This window comes from Tachyglossus aculeatus, chromosome 3 (assembly GCF_015852505.1).
Source record: "Tachyglossus aculeatus isolate mTacAcu1 chromosome 3, mTacAcu1.pri, whole genome shotgun sequence".
NCBI lineage: Eukaryota > Metazoa > Chordata > Mammalia > Monotremata > Tachyglossidae > Tachyglossus > Tachyglossus aculeatus.
In genome coordinates, this window is record NC_052068.1 from 74,950,667 (window position 1) to 74,972,652 (window position 21,986).

Below are 21,986 nucleotides of genomic sequence, written 5' to 3' on the forward strand. Positions count from 1 at the left end.
ACTATGTGCCAGGCACTGAACTAAGCACTGGAGTGGATACAAGCAAATCGGGTTGGACGCAGTTCCTGTCCCACGTGGGGCTCACGGTCACAATCCCCATTTTACAGATGAGGTAACTGAGGCACAGAGAGGTAAAGTCACTTGCCCAAGGTCACACAGCAGGCAAGCAACAGAGCTGGGGTTTATTCATTCATTCATTCAATCGTAGTTATTGAGCGCTTACTGTGTGCAGAGCACTGTACTAAGCACTTAGAACCCAAGACCTTCTGACTCCCAGCTCCATGCTCTATCCACTATTCCATGTTGCTTCTGCTGCTGCTACTACTGCTACTATTATTACTATCATTACTACTATTATTACTAGTACTATTATTACTAATATCACTACTATTATTACAGCTTGGCGTTAGTGAATAGAACACGGGCCGAGAGTCAGAAAGTCATGGGTTCTGCCTCTCGTCTGCTCTGTGACCTTTGACAAATCACTTTACTCCTCTGTGCCTCAGTTACCTCATCCGTAAAATGGAGATTGAGACTGTGAGCCCCACGTGGGACAGGGACTATGTCCAACCCAATTTGCTTGTATCCACCCCAGCGCTCAGTACAGTGCCTGGTACATAGCAAGCATTTAACAAATACCATAATTATTATTATTATTTCTACCATTCAAGGAGCTTACAGTCTAATGGGCGAGACAAACAAAAATAATGTAACCAGGACATGACAGGAAGTAACACCGATATACCAGGATGAAATAGATGAGTAAATAATTGAGTGTGCACAGATTTATATATTGAGGAGTGACAGCAGCGAAGAAGGATGGCTTGGAGAGGGGTGAAAAAGCCGAACATGTCTCCTACCCGTCAGTCATCTAGCTGGCATCAGACAGGCCCTTTGAATTCTGGGTTGGTCCTAATATTAGTCCGGTAGGTAGTTAGTTAATCTTATTTATGCAGACCCTGGTGAAAAACAGATTTTTCCATTAGAAAGAATCCTTCACACAATTGCCCAGGCTCTAAAGAGAGACAGCCAATATGTGGTTTTGTTCAGTCTGAACAAAGGTTTGCCAGGGGGTTAGCACATTAGCCGGAGCTGGCGAAGGAAGCCCAGAGTGAGGGGTCTAAACAGACATTCCTCCAGTCATCATCATCAATCGTATTTATTGAGCGCTTACTATGTGCAGAGCACTGTACTAAGCGCTTGGGAAGTACAAATTGGCAACATATAGAGACAGTCCCTACCCAACAGTGGGCTCACCTGCAAGGGGACAAAAGGCCATTTTCGGCATCTTTGGCAATACTCTTCTTCACTTCTCATTCCTCTTTCCGAGGCTAACGTGCTTCCTCAGCCACCTGACATCATCAGTGTCTGCAGCAGAAGAGCATTGTCTGGGTCACGGCCCTGGGCCGCTGCAATTTTCAGCCAAAACAGTGAATCCCGTCTGAGTTTCCGCCTCGGTTCCACCACATGCCGGTAGCAAACAGTGGGAGCAGCCAACCCTCACCATGCCAGCGGAAAATTCTGGTCCAATTCCACTTCCAAACTTGAGAAGTGTGTTTTCACGGTGACAGTCACTGGGGCAGTAGGAAGACTCTTGCTCATTGAATTAAAGGGACCGGAGCGGTCTTTAATCTTGCTTCCTAGCCATTCTGAACAGGTGGAAATCTTGCACCCTTTTACGGACATTTAGGGAAGAGGAATACTCAGTTTCCTCAGAAGCTTATTGTAGTGTCATTCATTCATTCAATCGTATTTATTGAGCGCTTACTGTGTGCAGAGCACTGTACTAAGCGCTTGGGAAGTACAAGTTGGCAACATATAGAGACGGTCCCTACCCAACAACGGGCTCACAGTCTAGAAGCGGGAGACAGACAACAAAACAAAACATGTGGACAGGTGCCAGGTCATCGGAATAAATAGAAGTAAAGCTCGATATAAGTAAAGCAAGTGTCAACTCTTGTGGTCACTGCTGCTATAACTTTTCTTCCTACTAAGTGATGTGGGTAAAGTGCAATGAAGAAAAGGGGGACCCGGCGTCTGAATGCAGCCTTTGCATTGGTATAACGTGATTTCAGCATGACTCAGTCTGTATAATAATAATAATGGTGGCAACAACTGTATTGTAATATTAATTCATTAGCAATAGACTGTGTGGGGAACTAATTGAAGGTACTTTGGCAGCAGTGCACCTTAAACTGTCACAATTAGCTGCCTGTGAACTACTAACATCGCTACTGTGTCATGAAAACTTGTTTGTTTTCCATAAACTTTCTTGTATCTCACCCAGCGTGACAGAAGCCAGGCAGCTGCTAACCTCCTTCCATGTCTCCTTTCAATTGTTTTGTAATCATCTTCCCTCTAACCCCTTATTTTCCTTTGACACAATAACTGTCACACTGTGTTTTTCCATAACATTAGAGTTTCAAGAACACAACTATTGAGTTGAGACAGGAATGACTGAACCCTGACACCTCTAGGCTGTAAGATCCTCCTTTTTTACGGTATTTGTTAAGCACTTACTATGTGGCAGGCACTGTACTAATCGCTAGGGTTTTATCATTATTAGGTGCCGTTGAGGTGTTTCTGATTCATAGCGACTCCACGGACATACTTTCCCCAGGACGTCCTGTCCTCTGCCATAATCAGCAACTTTTCTAATGATTCTTACGTTATCGTTGTTATGGTCTCTAGCCATCCAGCTGCTGGTCTGCCTCATCCATGTTTTCCCTGGACTTTTCCTAGTATTAGTGTCTTCTCCAGAGAAATCATTCCTCCTGATTATGTGTCCAAAATATGCTAATCTAAGTCGAGTCATTTGGCCTTCCAAAGACCATTTTGGTTTAATTTGCTCCAAAATCCATTTGTATTTTGGGCGGTCCGTGGTATTTGCTAAAGCCTTCTCCAACACCACATTTCAAAAGAATCGATGTTCTTTCTATCCTGTTTTTTCACTGTCCAGCTTTTGGATCCATCTATTGTCACTGGCAGCACCATAGAGCTAACAATTCGTATTTTTGCGGGAATAGACACAAGCTAATCACATTGGACACAGTTTATGTCCCACGTGGTGCTCACAGTCTTAATTCCCATTTTCCAGAAGAGAAAACTGAGGCACAGGGAAGTTAAGTGACTCGGCCAATGTCACATAGGAAACAAGTAGCGGAGTCAGGATTAATCAATCAATCAATCATATTTATTGAGTGCTTACTGTGTGCAGAGCACTGTACTAAGCGCTTGGGAAGTCCAAGTTGGCAACATATAGAGACAGTCCCTACCCAACAGTGGGCTCACAGTCTAAAAGGGGGAGACAGAGAACAAAACCAAACATACTAACAAAATAAAATAAATAGAATAGATATGTACAAGTAAAATAAATAGAGTAATAAATATGTACAAACATATATACATATCTCATTACCTTCCTATTCTCAGGCCCGTGCTCTACCGATTAGACCATGTTATTTATCTAGATTATAAGCTCCTCCTTTAGTCTATAAACTCCTTAGTGAATGTTATATTGTACTCTCCCCAAGTGCTTAGTACAGTGCTCTGCACAGAGTAAGTTTTCAATAAATGCTATTGATCGATTGATTAATATCTGTTTGGTTCCTCTAGTCCACTGATACTCTCTTCTCTTCCAAGTAGAGGATAAAAGCAAGTGGGTAAAACTTCCCTGCTTCTTTAAAAGACATCAGTCAATGTATATTACTTCCTGCATGATTGAAGATGTTGCCACAGAGATATTTTTCTATGAATGCAGAATGATCTAGAAAGGCTCATATGCCACCAAAAGTCCTTTCATTTCTGGGTCCCCACAGAGATGGTCCTTGGCTGTTCTGATTTATTCATTCAGTCGCATTTATTGAGAGCTTACTGCGTGCAGAGCACTGTACTAAGTGCTTGGGAAGTGCATTTACTATTTTCAGTGTCAGTCAGTCAACCGTATTTATGAGCACTTACTGTGGGCAGAGCACTGTACTAAGCGCTTGAGAGAGTGCAATATAACTACAAGCAGAAACGTTCCCTGCCCACAGGTTGTCCCATACTGCTTGATATGTGTACTGCCAAATTGTAAAGCCAGTCCTGATTGTCGCCATCACCCAGACTGATGATAACAACAATAATAATAATAATAATGGTATTTGTTAAGCGCTTACTATGTGCCAGGCCCTGTACTAAGCCGGACTGGATACAAGCAAATCAAGTTGAACACAATTCCCATCCCACGTGGGGCTCGCAGTCTCGATCCCCATTTTATAGATTAGGTAATTGAGGCCCAGAGAAGTGAAATAACTTGCCCAAGGTCACGCAGCAGACAAATGGCAGGCCTGGGTTTAGAACCCATGACCTCTGACTCCCAGGATGTTGCTCTATCCACTATGACATGATCTGCCAAAGATCATGCTTAGAGAAGCAGCGTGGCTCAGTGGAAAGAGCCCGGGCTTGGGAGTCAGAGGTTGTGGGTTCTAATTCAGGCTCCGCCACTGATCAGCTGTGTGACTTTGGGCAAGTCACTTAACTTCTCTGGGCCTCAGTTCCCTCATCTGTAAAATGGGGGTTAAGACTGTGAGCCCCACGTGGGACAGCCTCATTACCTTGTATCCTCCCCAGTGCTTAGAACAGTGTTTGGCACATAGTAAGCGCTTAACAAATACCATCGCTATTATTATTATTATCTGCCTATAATACCATTATTATATTGTCAATTATATTGCCAGTTGTCAGCTGTGTGACTTTGGGCAAGTCACCTAACTTCTCTGTGCCTCAGTTCCCTCATCTATAAAATGGGGATGAAGACTGTGAGCCCCTCGTGGGACAATCTGATCACCTTGTATCCTCCCCAGTGCTTAGAACAGTGCTTTACTCATAGTAAGCACTTAACAAATGCAATAAAAAAGAATAAAAAGATGCCACTAAATGCCATTAAAAGCCACTAAATGCCAAGCGCTTAGTACGGGGCTCTGCACACAGTAAGCACTCGATAAATATGATTGAATGAATGAAGTCCTGCCCATATTACAGACCTTGCTATTTAAGCAGGTGGGTATCAACGTGGAAACGTCCTCAGGCATCAGACTGGGTTAAGTTTCACGGATCTTTTGAAACATTTCTTCTGACCTCCATGTGTTCAGTTCCTCCACTTCGGCTCATCCCCCAGCTGCCCGGTAATATCTTGGCGACACCCCGAATCCTTTCCTGTCCCACCCTAACAGTATGGGAAGTATCGTTTCTCAACTGGTAGCTGGGCCGCATTTACCACCCTTGTTTTACCTGTTGATTTCAAGTTTGGGGCTTCCTGGAGTTGCTTTTGAAGCTGCTGAAGTTGAACGTGACCTCTGTATTGAAATCATGCAGAAAATGGCTTCTACAAACCTGCAGCCCTAATGTCACGACCCTCAGATGCCCTAAAGACGTACTAACCTTGGTTCAGTGTTGTCTGTTGTACGTTGGGAAGCCGCGTGGCTCCGTGGAAGGAGCCCGGGCTTTGGAGTCAGAGGTCATGGGTTCAAATCCCGGCTCCGCCAATTGGCAGCTGTGGGACTTTGAGCGAATCACTTAACTGCTCTGTGCCTCAGTTCCCTCGTCTGTCAAAAGGGGATTAAGACTGTGAGGCCCACCCGTGGGACAACCTGATCACCTGGTAACCTCCCCAGCACTTAGAACAGTGCTTTGTACGTAGTAAGTGCTTAATAAATGCTATTATTATTATTATTATTATTATTATTATTATCATCTTGGGGCAAATCACTTCACTTCTCTGGGCCTCAGTTAATGAGGATTAAGACTGTGAGTCCCTGTGGGACACAGAGTGTGTCCAACCTGATTACTTTGTATCTATCCCAATGATTAAAACAGTATCTGGCACATAATAATAATAATAATAATTAATAATAATAATAATAATAATAATAATGGCATTTATTAAGCACTTACTATGTGCAAAGCACTGTTCTAAGCGCTGGGGAGGTTATAAAGTGATCCGGTTGTCCCACGGGGGGCTCATAGTCTTAATCCCCATTTTACAGATGAGGTAACTGAGGCCCAGAAAAGTTAAGTGACATAGTGCCATAGTGACATAGTAAGCACTTGACAAATGCCATGAAAAAAAAAAGACAACCCCCTTTAGATCTGTCATGGATTGATAACAGTCTACATCATTTTGGCTAGGCAGCCATCAATCAATCAATCATCACATTTTTTGAATGCTTACTGTGTGCAGAGCACTGTATTAAGTGCTTGGGAGAGTGTAATATTAACAGAGTTAGTAGACATGTTCCCTGCCCACAAGGAGCTTACAGTCTACAGAAGGACGCACCGAGTATTTTCCACATTGATACCCACCTGCTTAAATAGCAAGGTCTGTAATGTGGGCAGGACTTAATTCATTCAGTCATATTTATTGAGCACTTACTGTGTGCAGAGCACTGTACTAAGCGCTTGGCATTTAGTGGCACATAATGGCATTTAGTGGCATCTTTTTAAATTTTTTTTATTGCATTTGTTAAGTGCTTACTATGAGCAAAGCACTGTTCTAAGCACTGGGGAGGATACGAGGTGATCAGATTGTCCCACATGGGGCCCCCAGTCTTCATCTCCATTTTACAGATGAGGGAACTGAGGCACAGAGACATTAAGTAACTTGCCCAAAATCACACAGCTGACAATTGGCGGAGCCGGGATTTGAACCCATGACCTCTGACTCCCAAGCCCGGGCTCTTTCCATTGAGCCACGCTGCTTCTCAATTTATTGTCCCGGTTTTGGGGGTGGCAGGGCAAAGATTCTGTTGAGGGGGTCCTTTGGCTACATAAATACAATATTGTGTGTATTTGGGATATAAAGTTGAAGTTCCATATGGATTGGCTAGTCTCTGAAAATAAAATATAGACTGTAAGCCCCAAGTAGGACAGGAATTGTGTCCAACCTAACTTGAGATGTAGCATGGCCTAGTAGATAGAGCATGGGCCTCAGAGTCAGAAGGATTTGAGTTCTAATTCCGGCTCCGCCACTTCTCTGCTGTGTGACCTGGGGCATGTCACTTAACTTCTCTGTTCCTCAGTTACTGCATCTATAAAATGGGGATTAAAACTGTGGATCCCATGTGTGACAGGGACTATGTCCAACCCGATTTGCTTGTATCTGTAGAGAAGAGACAAGAGGTTCTCTCCACGCTGTAGAGAAGCAGCGTGGTTCAGTGGAAAGAGCACGGGCTTGGGAGTAGGTGGTCATGGGTTCAAATCCCGGCTCTGCCAATTGTCAACTGTGTGACTTTGAGCAGGTCACTTAACCCCTCTGCGCCTCACTGATCTCATCTGTAAAATGGGGATTAAGACTGTGAGCCCCTGGTGGGACAACCTGATCACCTTGTAAACTCCCCAACGCTTAGAACAGTGCTTTGCACATAGTAAGCGCTTAATTAATGCCATTATTGTTATTATTTATCATTATCTACCCTAGTGCTTAGGTCAATGCCTGGCTCATAATAAGGGCTTACAAGTTGCACAATTTTACTATTATTATTATTGAATCTACCCCAAAGTTTAGAACAGTGCTTGACACATTATAAGTGCCTAACAGCTACTATAATGATAATAGTAATAATAAAGCACACATGCATTCATCTGTACCAAGAGTAATATATATTCCTCTAGATTGTAAGCTCTTTGTGGGCAGGGAACATGTCTACCATTTCTATTATATTGTACTCTCCCAAGTGCTCAGTTGGGCTCTGCACATAGTGTTCAATAAATATAATTGATTGATTGATTGATAGTCCCACCTTCAAATCAGGCTGCCACAAATACCACAGGCTCAGTGGGCTCACTTAGAACAGTGTTTGACACATAGTAAGCGCTTAACAAACGCCATCAAAAATGCATAATCCTCAGGCCGTAGTGGAGCTGTATGTGATGGAAGCTTCCTTATTTTTTATCATGTGCTAAAGTCTGACTCAGTAGGAAATTTTTGACAAATGAGCCTTGATGCGCTTGGCAGCAGGAGGAAATCTACTATCTAATGGCACCAGGAGGGAAGGGAGTAATGAGTGATGGGAGGCCGAGGACAGCAGGTCAGGAGAATGCAGGCGGGCTGTGAAAAGCCTAGCAGTACTTCCCAAGAGCTTAGTACAGTGCTCTGCACATAGTAAGCGCTCAATAAATACGATTGATGATGAGCGTGGGGATGTTTGCAGACAGAGTGGGGTTCAGAATGGGGAGGGGGGCGGTCTCCAGCGTGCAAGGAGACCCCCCACCCAGCTGTCTTCCTTCAGAGCAGAGTGATGCCGGTCTGGCTAAGGTTAGAAGGAGTGGATGGAGGGTGGGAGAGAAGGAGGACGGAGTAAACTTTTTAAAGCAGTGTGACCTAGTGGAAAGAACAAGGCTCCAGAAGCCCGGAGACTCAGATCAGGAGGCCTTCCCAGACTGAGCCCCTTCCTTCCTCTCCCCTTCGTCCCCCTCTCCATCCCCCCCATCTTACCTCCTTCCCTTCCCCACAGCACCTGTACATATGTTTGTACATATTTATTACTCTATTTATTTTGCTTGTACATATCTATTCTACTTATTTTATTTGGTTAGTATGTTTGGTTTTGTTCTCCGTCTCCCCCATTTAGACTGTGAGCCCACTGTTGGGTAGGGACCGTCTCTATATGTTGCCAACTTGTACTTCCCAAGCGCTTAGTACAGTGCTCTGCACACAGTAAGCGCTCAATAAATACGACTGATTGATTGATTGATCTAACCCTGAATCTGCCTCGTTCCTCCTGTGTGGCCTTGGGCAAGTCATTTAATTTCTCTCTGCCTCAATATTCTCACACGTACAATGGGGGTTCAACACCTGTTCTCCCTCCCCCTCAGAATGTGAGCCCTATATGGGACTGAGACGGTGTCTGTTTATTGTGTGTCTATTACTGGGTCTATTAATTGTATTTTGTTAGTATGTTTGGTTTTGTTCTCTGTTTCCCCCTTCTAGACTGTGAGCCCACTGTTGGGTAGGGACTGTCTCTATATGTTGCCAACTTGTACTTCCCAAGCGCTTAGTACAGTGCTCTGCACACAGTAAGCGCTCAATAAATACGATTGATTGATTGTCTGATCTGATTATCTTGCATTTAACCCATGCCTAGCACAGTGCTTGGCACATAATAGGTACTTTACAAATACCACAATTATTATCATTATTTTCATTCTTCTTATCCTTCTTCTTCTTATTAATATTATTATTGAAGGAGAAGGTCAGCTTCAGGATGGGCCTAGGCCAATAATAATAATAATGATGGCATTTCTTAAGCGCTTACTATGTGCAAAGTACTGTTCTAAGTACTGGGGAGGTTACAGAGGGATCAGGTTATCCCACAGGGGGCTCAGTCTTAATCCCCATTTTACAGATGAGGCAACTGAGGCACAGAGAAGTTAAGTGACTTGCCCAAAGTCACACAGCTGACAAGTGGCAGAGCTGGGATTTGAACCCACGACCTCTGACTCCAAAGCCAGTGCTCTTTCAACTGAGCCATGCTGCTCCTCTGATACTTAACCAACATGCCTCATAGGTGGGTAGCTGCTGTTTGATTAGTTCCACGAAGGTTTGGCATAGTTTGCTTTACAAAATGTTAATAAAGGTTAATCCCATTTGAGGTTCCACATTGGTCTGGTATTTGCAGGGAGCGTGTCTACCAACTCAGTTGTATTGGACTCTCCCAAGCGCTTAGTACAGTGCTCTCTACACATTCATTCATTCATTCAATCGCATTTATTGAGCATTTACTGTGTGCAGAGCACTATACGAAGCGCTTGGGAAGTACAAATCGGCAACATATAGAGATGATTCCTACCCAGCAACGGGCTCACAGTCTAGAAGGGGGTGCTCAATAAATATCATTGATGATGATAATGAAATGTTAATGAAACTTAAGCCTTCAAGATGATCTCCATCAGTGGCACTTTATAGAATGGCCGAGCCAACTGACGTTCCCTACACCTGCGTGACCTGAACCTCTATCGTCCAACCCGCCTCCTAGGGCCAGGCAATGTGGTGATGGGCAGATCTCCATCCCACAAATCTAGGGCCTGTCGGAGGCTGATGGACAGAGGAACTTGAACGGAGGGCAGAGGTGTCTCAGGAAAGGAAACGGTCACAGGTTCTGATTCAACGGTTTTCATCCTAAGCGTGAAAAAGTCCACAAATCCTTGATTTATAAAAACCACTGTAATAAGATTGGGCATAATAGTGCCGCAATTATCCCAATTAGCCTTAGGGCCCATGAATCTCATTTCTAAGTCTACACACTGTACCAGTTATGTTAGCTACTGCATCATGATTGTTTAATCCTTCCATAATGTAATCGTCTAAAGACAAAGGACACCTGCACAGCCGATCTGTTCGTGCGTTAGATTGGTGTTCTTGGAAATGGCCCTGGTTGAGCTCTCTGCGTAGGGTTAGGGTTCGGTATGATCTGAAAGAGAGATTTCTGGAGTCAAAGCTAGGTGGGTGAGGCAGGATAGAAAAGAGACGTTTGATTTTCTGCGCTTCTACCTGTCTTTTGGCCATGGCGTCGTGCACTTCAGTATGATCTGCGTCTTACTAGCCAGAAAAGGACTAATTGGATAGGTGATACAGTTCTCCCTGTGGATGTAGCCAGCTGATTTCTGGCCAAGAGAATGCCATCATTAGCCAACGGACTTGGAATCATGCAAAAGGCAACTGACCAAACATTAGGTTGAAGAAAATTCATGAACCAGGATAACGATACCTGGCTTGTGAGGTCATGATAGGGAGATGGCATGGGCTAGTGGAGAAAGCAACGGACTGCGTTATAGTCCCAGTTCTACCACTGACCCACTGTGGGACTTTGGACAAGTCGCTTAACCTCTCTGGGCTTCAGATTGCTAGTCTGCATTAAATGGCAATAATAATCCTGACCTCTCCTTGTCTCACAGCTATGGGGCAATGATGATGATGATGGCATTTATTAAGCGCTTACTATGTGCAAAACACTGTTCTAAGCACTGGGGAGGGTACAAGGTGATCAGGTCATCCCATGTGGGGCTCATAGTCTTAATCCCCATTTTACAGATGAGGTAACTGAGACACAGAGAAGTGAAGTGACTTGCCCAAAGTCACACAGCTAAGTGGTGGGGCTGGGATTTGAACCCTTGACCACTGACTCCAAAGCCTGTGCTCCTTCCACTGATCCACACTGTTTCTCTAATTTCTTGGCAAACATTTTCCTCGGTCCCTGCAGACATGGTTATGAGGGTTTCCAGTGCACTAGGCTATCCCCAAATGGATGTACACAAATATTTTCCCACAGGCCCAAGCGATTTCAAACTTTTCATTCCCATGGGAATATTGTATGCAAACAAGAAAGAGAGCAGAGGGCTTAAGAGCAGTCATGAGCACTGTTTGTCAAAGGGAAAAAGAAAGCTGGCCCTGGAAGGAAACAGCCCCCCATTAATTTCTCTCAATTGTTACCTCGAATCAAAGGTTTAGTCATTTGTCATTTGTGACTCTAGACCAGCGTTTAGCATGCTTCTAAATAATAATCTGTGTCCAGCTGTGTCCAACACGATTTTTTTCTCCCTACCTGCAAATTAAGAATAATTATGGAAGGATTAAACCATCACTATACAGTAGCTGACTCATAACTGGTACAGTGTGTAGACTTAGAAATGAGATTCATGGGCCCTAACACTAATTGGGATAATTGCGGCACTATTATGCAGAATCTTACAGTATGGTGCCTTAGTACAGTGCCTGGCACATAGTAAGGGCTTAACAAATGCCATAATGATTATTACTAATCTATGAAAAATCTATATTTTTCAACCCAACTTTTTCAGGTGCCATATACAAATGGAGAGGCCTTGTTTCCTAAGTGTCCACAAGTTTCACCCACAATGAACGCGGGGGCAGCTTCATTAAAAAATGAACAATTTCTCCCAAAGCCTAGAGACATAAATGTAGGTCATTCACCTATGTAGAGCTTAACCCAACCAAGCTGAATAGAAGAGGAGGAAGGCTGAGTTGACTTTGGCTGTGATATCACCACTCTATCCTCCCCTTTGAGGTTAAAATGTGAGATCTGTGACTCTGTTCCCCACAGATATAAAGCCAGGAATGCCAATGTCAATTAGCCCCTCAGTAGTTTTTACTGATCACTTACTGTGTGATGAATACTGTATTAAGCACTTGGAGGAGTGCAATAGGTTTTTCTGTTTTGTTTTGTTTTACTAATGGTATTTGTTAAGTATTTCTAAGTGTCGCAGTGCAGTAAGTGCTGGAGGTAGATCTAACATAATGAGGTTGTACATAGTCCACGTCCTACATGGGGTCCACAGTCTTAATCCCCATTTTGCAGATGAGGAAACTGAGGTGCATGAAGTTCCCTGTGATTTGCCCAAGGCCACACAGCCGACAAGTGGTGGATCTGGATTAGAACCCAGATTCTTCTGACTCCTACGCACGTGCTCTTTCCACTGGGCCATGCTGCTTTTTTAAGTAACACCCTATTACTCAAGCACTATCTCATGTACGTATTTCCTTTTCTGTCTTCTCCCTATCTGTAAATTATTTTAAGGTCTATCTCCCCTGCTAGATTGCTTATGCATTCAATCGTATTTATTGAGCACTTACTGTGTGCAGAGCACTGTACAAAGCGCTGGGGAAGTACAAGTTGGCAACATATAGAGACGGTCCCTACCCAACAATGGGCTCACAGTCTAGCTCTTGAGGGAGGAGTTTGTGTTTACCACTGTGATATTTCTTAAGCACTTGTGTCAGGCACTGTACCAAGCGCTAGGGTGAATACGAGAAAATCCATTGGGACGCAGTCCTGTCCCACATGAGGCTCACGGTCTTAATCCCCATTTTACAGATGAGAGAACTGAGGCCCAGAAAAGTGAAGCGACTTGCCCAAGGTCATGCAATAGACAAGTGGTGGAGCCGGGATTCGAACCCAGGTCCTCTGACCTCCAAGCCCATGCTTTTTCCACTAGACCACTCTGCTTCTTGAAGCAGAAGGAATTTCCAAACAGAGAAAGTGTTTGGGCAAGAGGTTAGTGGCAGGAGAGAGGAGAATAAGGCACCGTGAGTTCATCTGAGAGGAGTAAATCATGAGAGCAGTGACATAGTGGGAGAAGAGAGTGGATCAGTAAGAAAGAGATTGCTGATTGAGCATCTTAAACGTTCCTAAACCCAAAGGAAAGAAAGGCAAAGACTGCAAAAAGGTGGCTAAAGTCCCTGTGGAACAACAAACCCTGGTAGGTGGAACAAACATTCAAACAGTGTGGTGCTGATAGTGTAATAAGTGCAATACTCTAAAGCACATTTTGATCCCCAAAACTTGGCAGAACTTGATTTTCTTTCTTTGAAAATTCAGAGGCTATTGTGTTAGGTCTGATCAGAATATGGGACTAATGTTCTCATGGTCTTAATATTTTTTAAACTATTAAGAGTTTAATGTCTACCTTTGCTCTTCCATACTTAGGGAATGCTGTTGTGTATTTGGACTTAAAAACTTAAGGTGCTCCAAACATTCAGTGAACAGTTCCTGGGACTAGCAAGATTGTCCGCGTGCCTTTTACTTAACGTAGAGAATTAGAAATTATTTTTTCAAGGTGGTTGTGATCAACAGGCTTGGGGTTTTAATTCCAGTAGATCTGCTCTTGTACTCAAAAACCCAGGTTACACCTGTCTACGTGGTTTGTTTTGTTGTCTGTCTGTCTCCCTCGTCTAGACTGTGAGCCCATTGTTGGGTAGGGACCGTCTCTATATGTTGCCGACTTGTACTTCCCAAGCGCTTAGTACAGTGCTGTGCACACAGTGAGCGCTCAATAAATACGATCGAATGAATGAATCTTAAAGCTAATGGTTATGTGTTTCTGCATGATGCCGAGTGGAATGGGTAACCAGACCTGAGAGGTCCCTCCCTCTCCTCCTTCCTGCCTCTTCCTTTCTCCATTTACTCCCCTCTCAATTTGTATTCCTCCTGATGATCAGGAGAGCTGAGTTATGTTCTAATGGGTCATGCATGTTCAATGGTATTGATTGAGTACACACACTAAGCTCAAAGCCCTGAACTAAGCATTTGGTGAATACTACAGAAGCAAAACACAGTTCCCTGCCCTCTAGGAGCTTATGATGTGATCAGGGAAACAGTCGGGCATAAATTAACTACTAGTAATGGGAGCAGAAAGATGATCAAAGATTTAACAGGACGTGGTCCATGTTCTAATGGCTGATGGTTCTATTGGTCCCAGGTCTCCTGCATTTATAATTATCATACTAATAATAACTATTGTGATTTTGTTGAGTGTTTACTATATGCAAAGTACTGTACTAACGCTAAAGTAGACACAGTACAATCAGATACGGTCCTTGTCCCATACTGGGGTTCAAACTCTAACAAGAACAGGTATTTAATCTCCATTTTGCAGACGAGGAAGCTGAGGCACAGAATAGTCAGGTGAGTTTCCCAAGATCACAAAACAGGCAAGCAGTAGAATTGTACTGGATCACCCAGATCTCCTGCCCTTCTTTCATTTTCTTTTAAATGGTATTTGTTAAGCACCTACTATGTGCCAGGCATTTTCCTTGTGTAAGTGTAGATACAAGCTAATCAGGTTGGACCACAGGCCATGTCAGTCAGTCAGTCAATCAGTCGTATTTATTGAGTGCTTATTGTGTTTAGAGCACTGTACTAAGCACTTGGGAGAGGACTTCAGAGGCGGTAGACACATTCCCTGCCAACAAGGAGCTTACAGTCTACAAGGGGAAACAGGCATTAATAGAAATGAATGAATTATGGATATGTACATAAGTGCTGTGGGGATGAGGGAGGGGTGAATGAAAGATACTGAGGGAAAGGAGGGGAACAGTACACCTCATGACCAACTCGGGATGTGCACCTGAATTGTTTTTGCAAAAAGAGATTGATGCTTTCAGAACTTTTCCCTCACCTTGTGCCCCTTGAAATCTAAGGACAATTGTGGCTTGTCTCATCTGAAGGACTTGGCCAACCTGCTTTTTGACAGGGACATCAATCAATCAATCAATCGCATTTATTGAGCGCTTACTGTGTGCAGAGCACTGTACTAAGTGCTTGGGAAGTTCAAGTTGGCAACATATAGAGACGGTCCCTACCCAACAGTGGGCTCACAGTCTAGATGATTGTTCTCTTGTTCTGATCTGTACAATGTTGCCCTTACTCTTACTTCCCTTGATTGGAAAACCCGGGTGTTTTTCAGGGTAATTTAAGCCATATGTATCAGAGTAGCTTGCACTTTTAATTCATCAAGTCTATTGTTTTGTGGGAGTTGTCTGAAGTCCAACCAGCCATGTGAGCCCTTTTCAAATGAGGCTTTTAAAATCATTTACTCTCAAAAAATTTAAGAAAATTTTGGAAGTTGAATAGGGCAGAGTAGGAGGGTGGGTAGAGGAAGGGGGAACCTCCAAGCCCCAAAGAACCAAGTTTGACTTTGCACTCTGACCCCAAAGCTATCTGCGTTCATTCTTTCAATTGTATTTATTTAGCACTTACTGTGTGCAGAGCACTGTACTAATCACTTGGGAGAGTACAATACAGCAATAAATGACACATTCCCTAGTTTATAGTCCAGAGGACCCCGAATTTGTCAGCACTTTGGTGCCTATAGCACTTTTCACAATTTCGATAATAATAATAATAATGATAATAATGATGTTGATATTTATTAAGCACTTATTACGTGCCAATTGCTGTTCTAAGCGCTGAAGTAGATAGAATCAAATCAGGTTGGATCCTCACTCAAATGGGGCTCACAGTCTGTGGCGGGGGGGACAGATATTAAATCCCATTTTACAGATGAGGAAACTGAGGCACAGAAGAATTAGGTGACTTGCCCAAGGTCACACAGGAGGCAGTGGAAGAGCTGGGATTATCCCAACTCTCAATCACGTGCTCCTTGCAGTTGGCCACTCTGTTCTTCCTCGTGTGACCGAGGGAGAAGCCAAAACAACCAGCCAGGATGGAGCATCAGTCTAGTTAGTGCTCTGCTTCGTGAGGTCCAGAAAGATGTTGCATTTCATAAGATGCTAATGTCGTGTTGCTAGGAAAAATCGGAAATTATCTACTGACACCTTGTCCCGAAATTGGGCCTCAAGAACTGTATTCTGCTGACACCCGATGGTCAGAATCATGCCAGGCACATCCAATTATTTTCTGAGAAGCAACACTTCCTTGACCATCTCACATTGCCCGTCCTGTATTCTTTCATTCTTGTTTGCCATTCGTTTTCCACCGGGAACAAAAGTAGACACAGACACGGCCAATAAAGTGGGCTATGTGAATTTTCATCAGCTGGGTCCTTTCTCTTACAGTGAGCTTCTGATAAGTTTCCTGTCGGAGAGGAGCAAAGATGACGAAAAATGTGGCCTCGACAACTGCTTTTACTTTTCTGCTTTTCCTTAACATGGAATTTCTGACGGGTGAGTATGAGACTGTGCCACTCTTTTTCTATGTCTGTAGGGGTTAGATGAGTTGCTGGAAATCCCTACCTCCCCGGTGTGAGAAAGAAAAAAAAATTGGGGGTCGTGGAGGGAACCTGGCTGCGTTGCTCTCAAATCATGTGCCTGCTAGCAGATTATTTGCTGATACTTTAAGATTAGAAGTTCCCGGAAAGGCATCATTATGCACGTCCCTTCTTTCTCATCCTTGTGGATTGCTCTAGGAAAACATGTCATCGACCCTCCATATCCTAAACTAAGGAGGGATAAATGAAATCTGCAGATAACCCAAAATGTTCATTTTCACCACTGGCTTCAGCCTTCTCCCCAGCCACTCTTTTCAAGAGTTGTAATCCAGTGAGCATTGTCTGGATTTGTTTTCCAAACCCCTTTTCACCTCCATTGTCTTTTGAAGGGGTTAGACACAGTAAATGAGAGTAAGGTGTGGAGCAAAGGAAAGAGGAGAACCATGCGATCTGCATTACCCCAAAACTGGACAAAGTCCCTGAATGATTGAGAGTTGACTACTTCCTCCTGAACAGATTTGTCAAGGCTTCATGACGCTTGGTCCAGTGTGGTACGGTGGAAAGAAGGCAGGTCTGGGAATTAGGAGGCTTGGGTTCCAGAGCCAGCTTTTCAGTGACCTGCTGTGTGACTTCAAAAAAGTTGCTTCTTCTCTTAGAACCTTAGTCACCTCATCCATAAAATGGGTATAATAATATCTGCTTCCCCCCACCTGTGAGAGAGATACTTAGAAGAGGATGAGAGCATCGATGTGTTTTAGAAAGTTAAACTACCTTACAAATTCTAAGCATTATAATTATCATCGTTATTATTAACTCCCCAAAACCCATAACGGAGGATCCAAATTCCTCAGTGGCATAGATCTTGAGCCCTCCCAAGTGCCAGGGACCGTGTCTAATTCTATCCTGTGTACTCTCTCCCAGTGCTTCATATAGTGCTCGGCACACAGTAAGCGCTTAATAAATGCTGCTACTATTACTGCTACTACTCCTACTAGTCATCCTGTCCAACTCTTCCAGAGCAGGTTCTCCTAGAGCTGGGAATCTAGATGAAATATAGACTTCCAGGAACGAGTGTGAGCCCAAAGGTACTTCCCAGGGCTTAGAGCAGTGCATCATACATAGTAAGCGCTTAACAAATACCATCATTATTATTATTATTATTATTTCATGGCTTCCCATACCTGAGCAGTGAGTGTGTGGGACAGTCAGGGCTGACGGGGATCCTGTGCTGTGTCCCTCGCTAGTATATGCCCAACCTTACCTCTCCCTTCCCACCATCAGGGCCTAAGCTTCCCAGCACCTGCTTTAGTCACCTCCCATGGCACAGAGTGCTTTGCTCCGCAGATGGTAAATAATGGCTCCCCTACTTTGTTGAGAGAATGGAGAAAGTGGGATACTGAAAACTCACCACTCCCTGGCTCCTCCTCACCTGCAATACTAAGGGCATTAGTGAATGAAAGAGCAGCCAAGGTCAGGGGTCAGGGGTTTTCCTGGTGCTCGCATGGATCACCCAGATGCCCCTTTCTTATTCCCCTTAGTCCCCCAGAGTCACATCCTTGGATTCAGGCCTGAACCCCCAGTCACCCCTCAGCTTGTATAACAGACTTCACCAAGAGTCAAATGGGATGAGATAATGACCCGGGGCGATTTATGACTTTCCTTAGGGCTATCTCCGCCTGGCAAGCCTCAGGTAGATAAGTGTCGAACTCCAAACAAGGAAACATTCACTTGCTGGTGGAAGCCAGGATCGGATGGAGGACTTCCCACCAACTACACTCTGTTCTACAATAAAGAAGGGTAAAAAGCTCCATTGCCTTGTGATTCTACTCTGTGTCTACCTGTGTCTCATCATCCCAGCTGCAGAGATGACATGGGTGATGGTATTTCCTGACCTAGATTTCTCACCATTCAGAGAACTCACACTTGCTCCACTCAGAGGGATGAAGAATGTCCTTGTCCCAAAGGCACACACACATACACACAAACAGAGTGTGTGACACCCATTTAGTAATGTCTCTGGAGTTGCAAGGAGGGGCTATGTCCCTCCAGGGGTCATTTTTTTTATTGAACACAGTCATAATGTCACTAAGCGACTACCCCATCCATCGTTTCAGAATTTTCTATTAAGATCAAGACCCTCATTCAGCTCCATTAAGAAGCTGAATTCAATTGTCGGTTACTTGACGGCAGCGACTGTTACTTGTCTTCCCTCAGTTGTATTTATTAAGCACTTACTGTGTGCAGAGCACTGTACAAAGTACTTGGGAGAATACAATCCCAGCTCTGCCACTTGTGTGCTCCGAGGCCTTGGGAAAGCCACTTTTCTATGCCTCAGTTGCCTTATCTGTAAAATGGTGATGAAGACTGTGAGATCTGGGAGACTCTGTCCAGCCCGATTTGCATGTGTCCACTCCAGCGCTTAGTACAGTGTCTGGCACATAGTAAGCAATTAACAAAGACCATAATTATTATTATTACAGTGTACAAATTAACAGACACATTCCCTGCCCACAACGAGCCTACAGTCTTGAGTCCCTGTATAACTCTCCTACTAGGGTGCTCCATACACAATACTCAGTGCATTTTGATGCCGCTGTTGTTATTGAATCTCTTCACAAAGAGAATAAAAGTACCTGTGGCAACCCTGATGTTTTCAATTTGCCAAACTGTTTCATCTGCCGTGGCAAAAGAATAAATGAAAGGATCATAAGGATTTCTTTCTTCCGGCTGGCTTATATACTGAGACTGAACACTTCGAAAGTGGAGTTACCCTTTGGCAGTGGCAACAAGAAGCCTACATGATGGAAAGTTCGATAGAGTGGAAAGGCAAAGGCATTCTTTCTCCAGAGTTAGAAACCAATACCGGTCTATGCAGGTTCCATATTGATCTAGTGTAAGGAAGGATATCGGCATTCACATACACGTTCAGTTATCGCTGTTGGTACTGAACTGCTTAAAATCGGGTCCCTGTACGATGTATCTGCACCTTTGGATCCAGCTGAACACCCAAATGTGGAATCTGGACCTGGAAATAAGTCCCTAAAATCCTTTCACCTAAGTTTGTTTCCCAATAGCATTAACTAATGTAACGTTAGACTTTTTCCCACTGGTAATAGCTTCATTACCATTTAACTTCAAATGAAAACTCTAGGGGTGACTTCCTTTTTGTGCTATTTTGAGCCTTTGAGAAGATTTTTAAACGTCTTTTTTTCTGGGGTTGTCTGATTTAAGGCTGTAACAGCCCCTTCCTCATTCACAGCACATACCATTAATGGAACAATTAGCAGTGGAAAGAGTTGGTAACTGAAATGCCGCATGTCTCAGAACCTTGAAAATCTAGATGGGGAGTTCCAACTGGGCAAGATCAGGGCATTTCCCAGGGAGGAACGGAGCCATCTGTTTTTCTCCAAATCAGCCCCTCTTCCCCCAAAGCTATCCATGCTGCTCCCGGGCACAGATTCCACAACACGGTCCACATGGGCACCAGGCTGCCATGCTAAGGAAGTGGCAGAAATGGCAAACGCCACCGTTGGGATCCCTGGAAGTGATAGGGAAAGGGCAGGAAGTCTCCAGCAGGGAGAGGATAGAGGAGAAAAGATTGCACTCAAAGCCGCGGGGAACACGAGGAGGCTTTGGCCCCTTTCTCTTGTACCAGCCCTCAGCTGGGGGGATGATGCAGTCAATGTTGGCAGCCACAGAGGACCGAGGTTGACTCTCCATCAGGGAGAGGGCACACATGCAAGGTTGGAGGAGGGAGGAGAGCTTGCTTCTTAGGAGCAACCCCTCCTGCTGTGTGCATTGTTTTCCAGTGGGGTGGCACTGAGAGAAAGGGAGGAAGGGGAAAAGGGGACAAACATGATCAGAGCATTAAAGCAGAGACTTGTTCAGCTCTCATAATGCCTGTCATCAAGGCAGCAGCTGGCCTTATCCTCGCTCTGGCTCTTGCTTTTAGACAACTCACTCCCCAGGGTCAGCATTCCCCAGAGCCACCCATACTAGCTAAAATAGAAAAGTGGGCTCTGCCTATTGTCAGCTGTGTGACTTTGGGCAAGTCACTTAACTTCTCTGCACCCGAGTTACCTCATCTGTAAAATGAGGATTGACTGTGAGCCAGCCCCCTGTGGGACAACCTGATCACCTTGTAACCTCCCCAGCACTTAGAACAGTGTTTTGCACATAGTAAGCACTTAATAAATGCCATTATTATTATTATTATTATTATTATTATCTACTTTATCCATCTTTCCTTCATTTCAGAAGCGAAGTCATCTATGAATGCCCAGACTACAAAACCGGAGGCCCCAACTCCTGTTACTTCAATAAGGCCCACACCACCATGTGGAAAATTTACAGCATTTTCGTCAATGCAACCAACCAGCTGGGAAGTAATATCTCTGACACGTATTACGTGGATGTGGCATACATACGTAAGAAAAATCATTTTCTTTTAACGTAACAAAATGAAAGGAGACCAAAAATGATTGAGGATTCCCGCGTCTTTTTGTAGATCCACAAATAACAAAACCAGAACACCTGTGTGCTATTTCTCAGCTGTGTGCTTTCCCCTCTTTTATTTTGTATGGGTCAGCATTGTGAAATGGGAATCTTGGTTTGTCCAGTGTCACAGCAGTGCACTGGTAGAGTCGGGACTGGAATTCAGAAGCTGTCTACCCCAATGCTAGGCTCCATTTCCTAGTCACTGCTTTCTCTGGAGTTGTATCTGTGACTTTGGTGCTCATTAAAGACCAGCTAATAGCCCCAAAGAGCTGACTTTGGCATCATCCCAGACCATTCTTCCAACTGGGGCATTAGAGAATGTGCTCATAAGACTAACAAGATGATATCCAGTCAACCACCCATGAATTATTAGACCTTTTCCACCTGGAAATGAGCCTCCTGTTTACTGGGATCTGTCTCGCCTGGAACATGTTAAGGCAGGTGGAAGCCTAGGGTGGGCAAATCCTCAGAGATTTGAGAAGCCCAGTCAACAGACAGTAAGTAGGCAGAGAGGGAGGGTTGGGGAGAGGGAGAAAGAGAAGTTGGGAGGATGAGAGGGCATAAAATCCCCAAATGACCTTTGTCTGGCTGGAGACTGTTCTGAATCAATTCCCTTTCAGCCTGAGTCTGGTCACAGTGTACTGCTATCTCAGAGGCAGAAAAGCTGGGTAAGATAGTAAGGTCTAAGAGTGGAGTGGCATATGGTTGAAAAAGCAGAAAATCCTTTTGCGCCTTCTCCCATTTCACTTATCTTCCCTTGTGAATTCACCCCTGAGGCTTGCCACCACCTGTTTGGTTTCCTGGGCCATTCTCCTCATTCTGAAACAGCTTCCCTTTTCCCTCATGACCTTCTTTAACATTTCTCTCTCTGGTTTCTGCTGCGACTTTGCTTTCCAGTATTGTCGGTTTTCTCTTCAATTCCTGCTTCCGATCAGACCTAGAAGTGGAATATATAAGAGGCTGTTTAACTGCCGTGTGTATTTTGT

At 44.2% G+C, this 21,986-nt stretch overlaps 1 protein-coding gene across 6 annotated transcripts in view; it reads left to right on the forward strand.

Moving 5' to 3' along the window:
* Positions 1 to 21,986, forward strand: part of PRLR (prolactin receptor) — a 214,370-nt gene that overhangs the window by 180,903 nt on the left and 11,481 nt on the right. For 3 of the 6 annotated variants that reach the window (XM_038743845.1, XM_038743844.1, XM_038743843.1), the window contains 3 exons: positions 16,352 to 16,459; positions 18,168 to 18,300; positions 20,761 to 20,930. In XM_038743845.1, the coding sequence (XP_038599773.1) occupies positions 16,390 to 16,459; positions 18,168 to 18,300; positions 20,761 to 20,930 (373 nt within the window). In that variant the 5' untranslated portion in view covers positions 16,352 to 16,389. Of the gene's footprint in view, positions 1 to 10,084; positions 10,134 to 13,235; positions 13,255 to 16,351; positions 16,460 to 18,167; positions 18,301 to 20,760; positions 20,931 to 21,986 lie in introns of those variants that run through there. The other 3 variants (XM_038743846.1, XM_038743847.1, XM_038743848.1) reach the window with 3 other exon arrangements.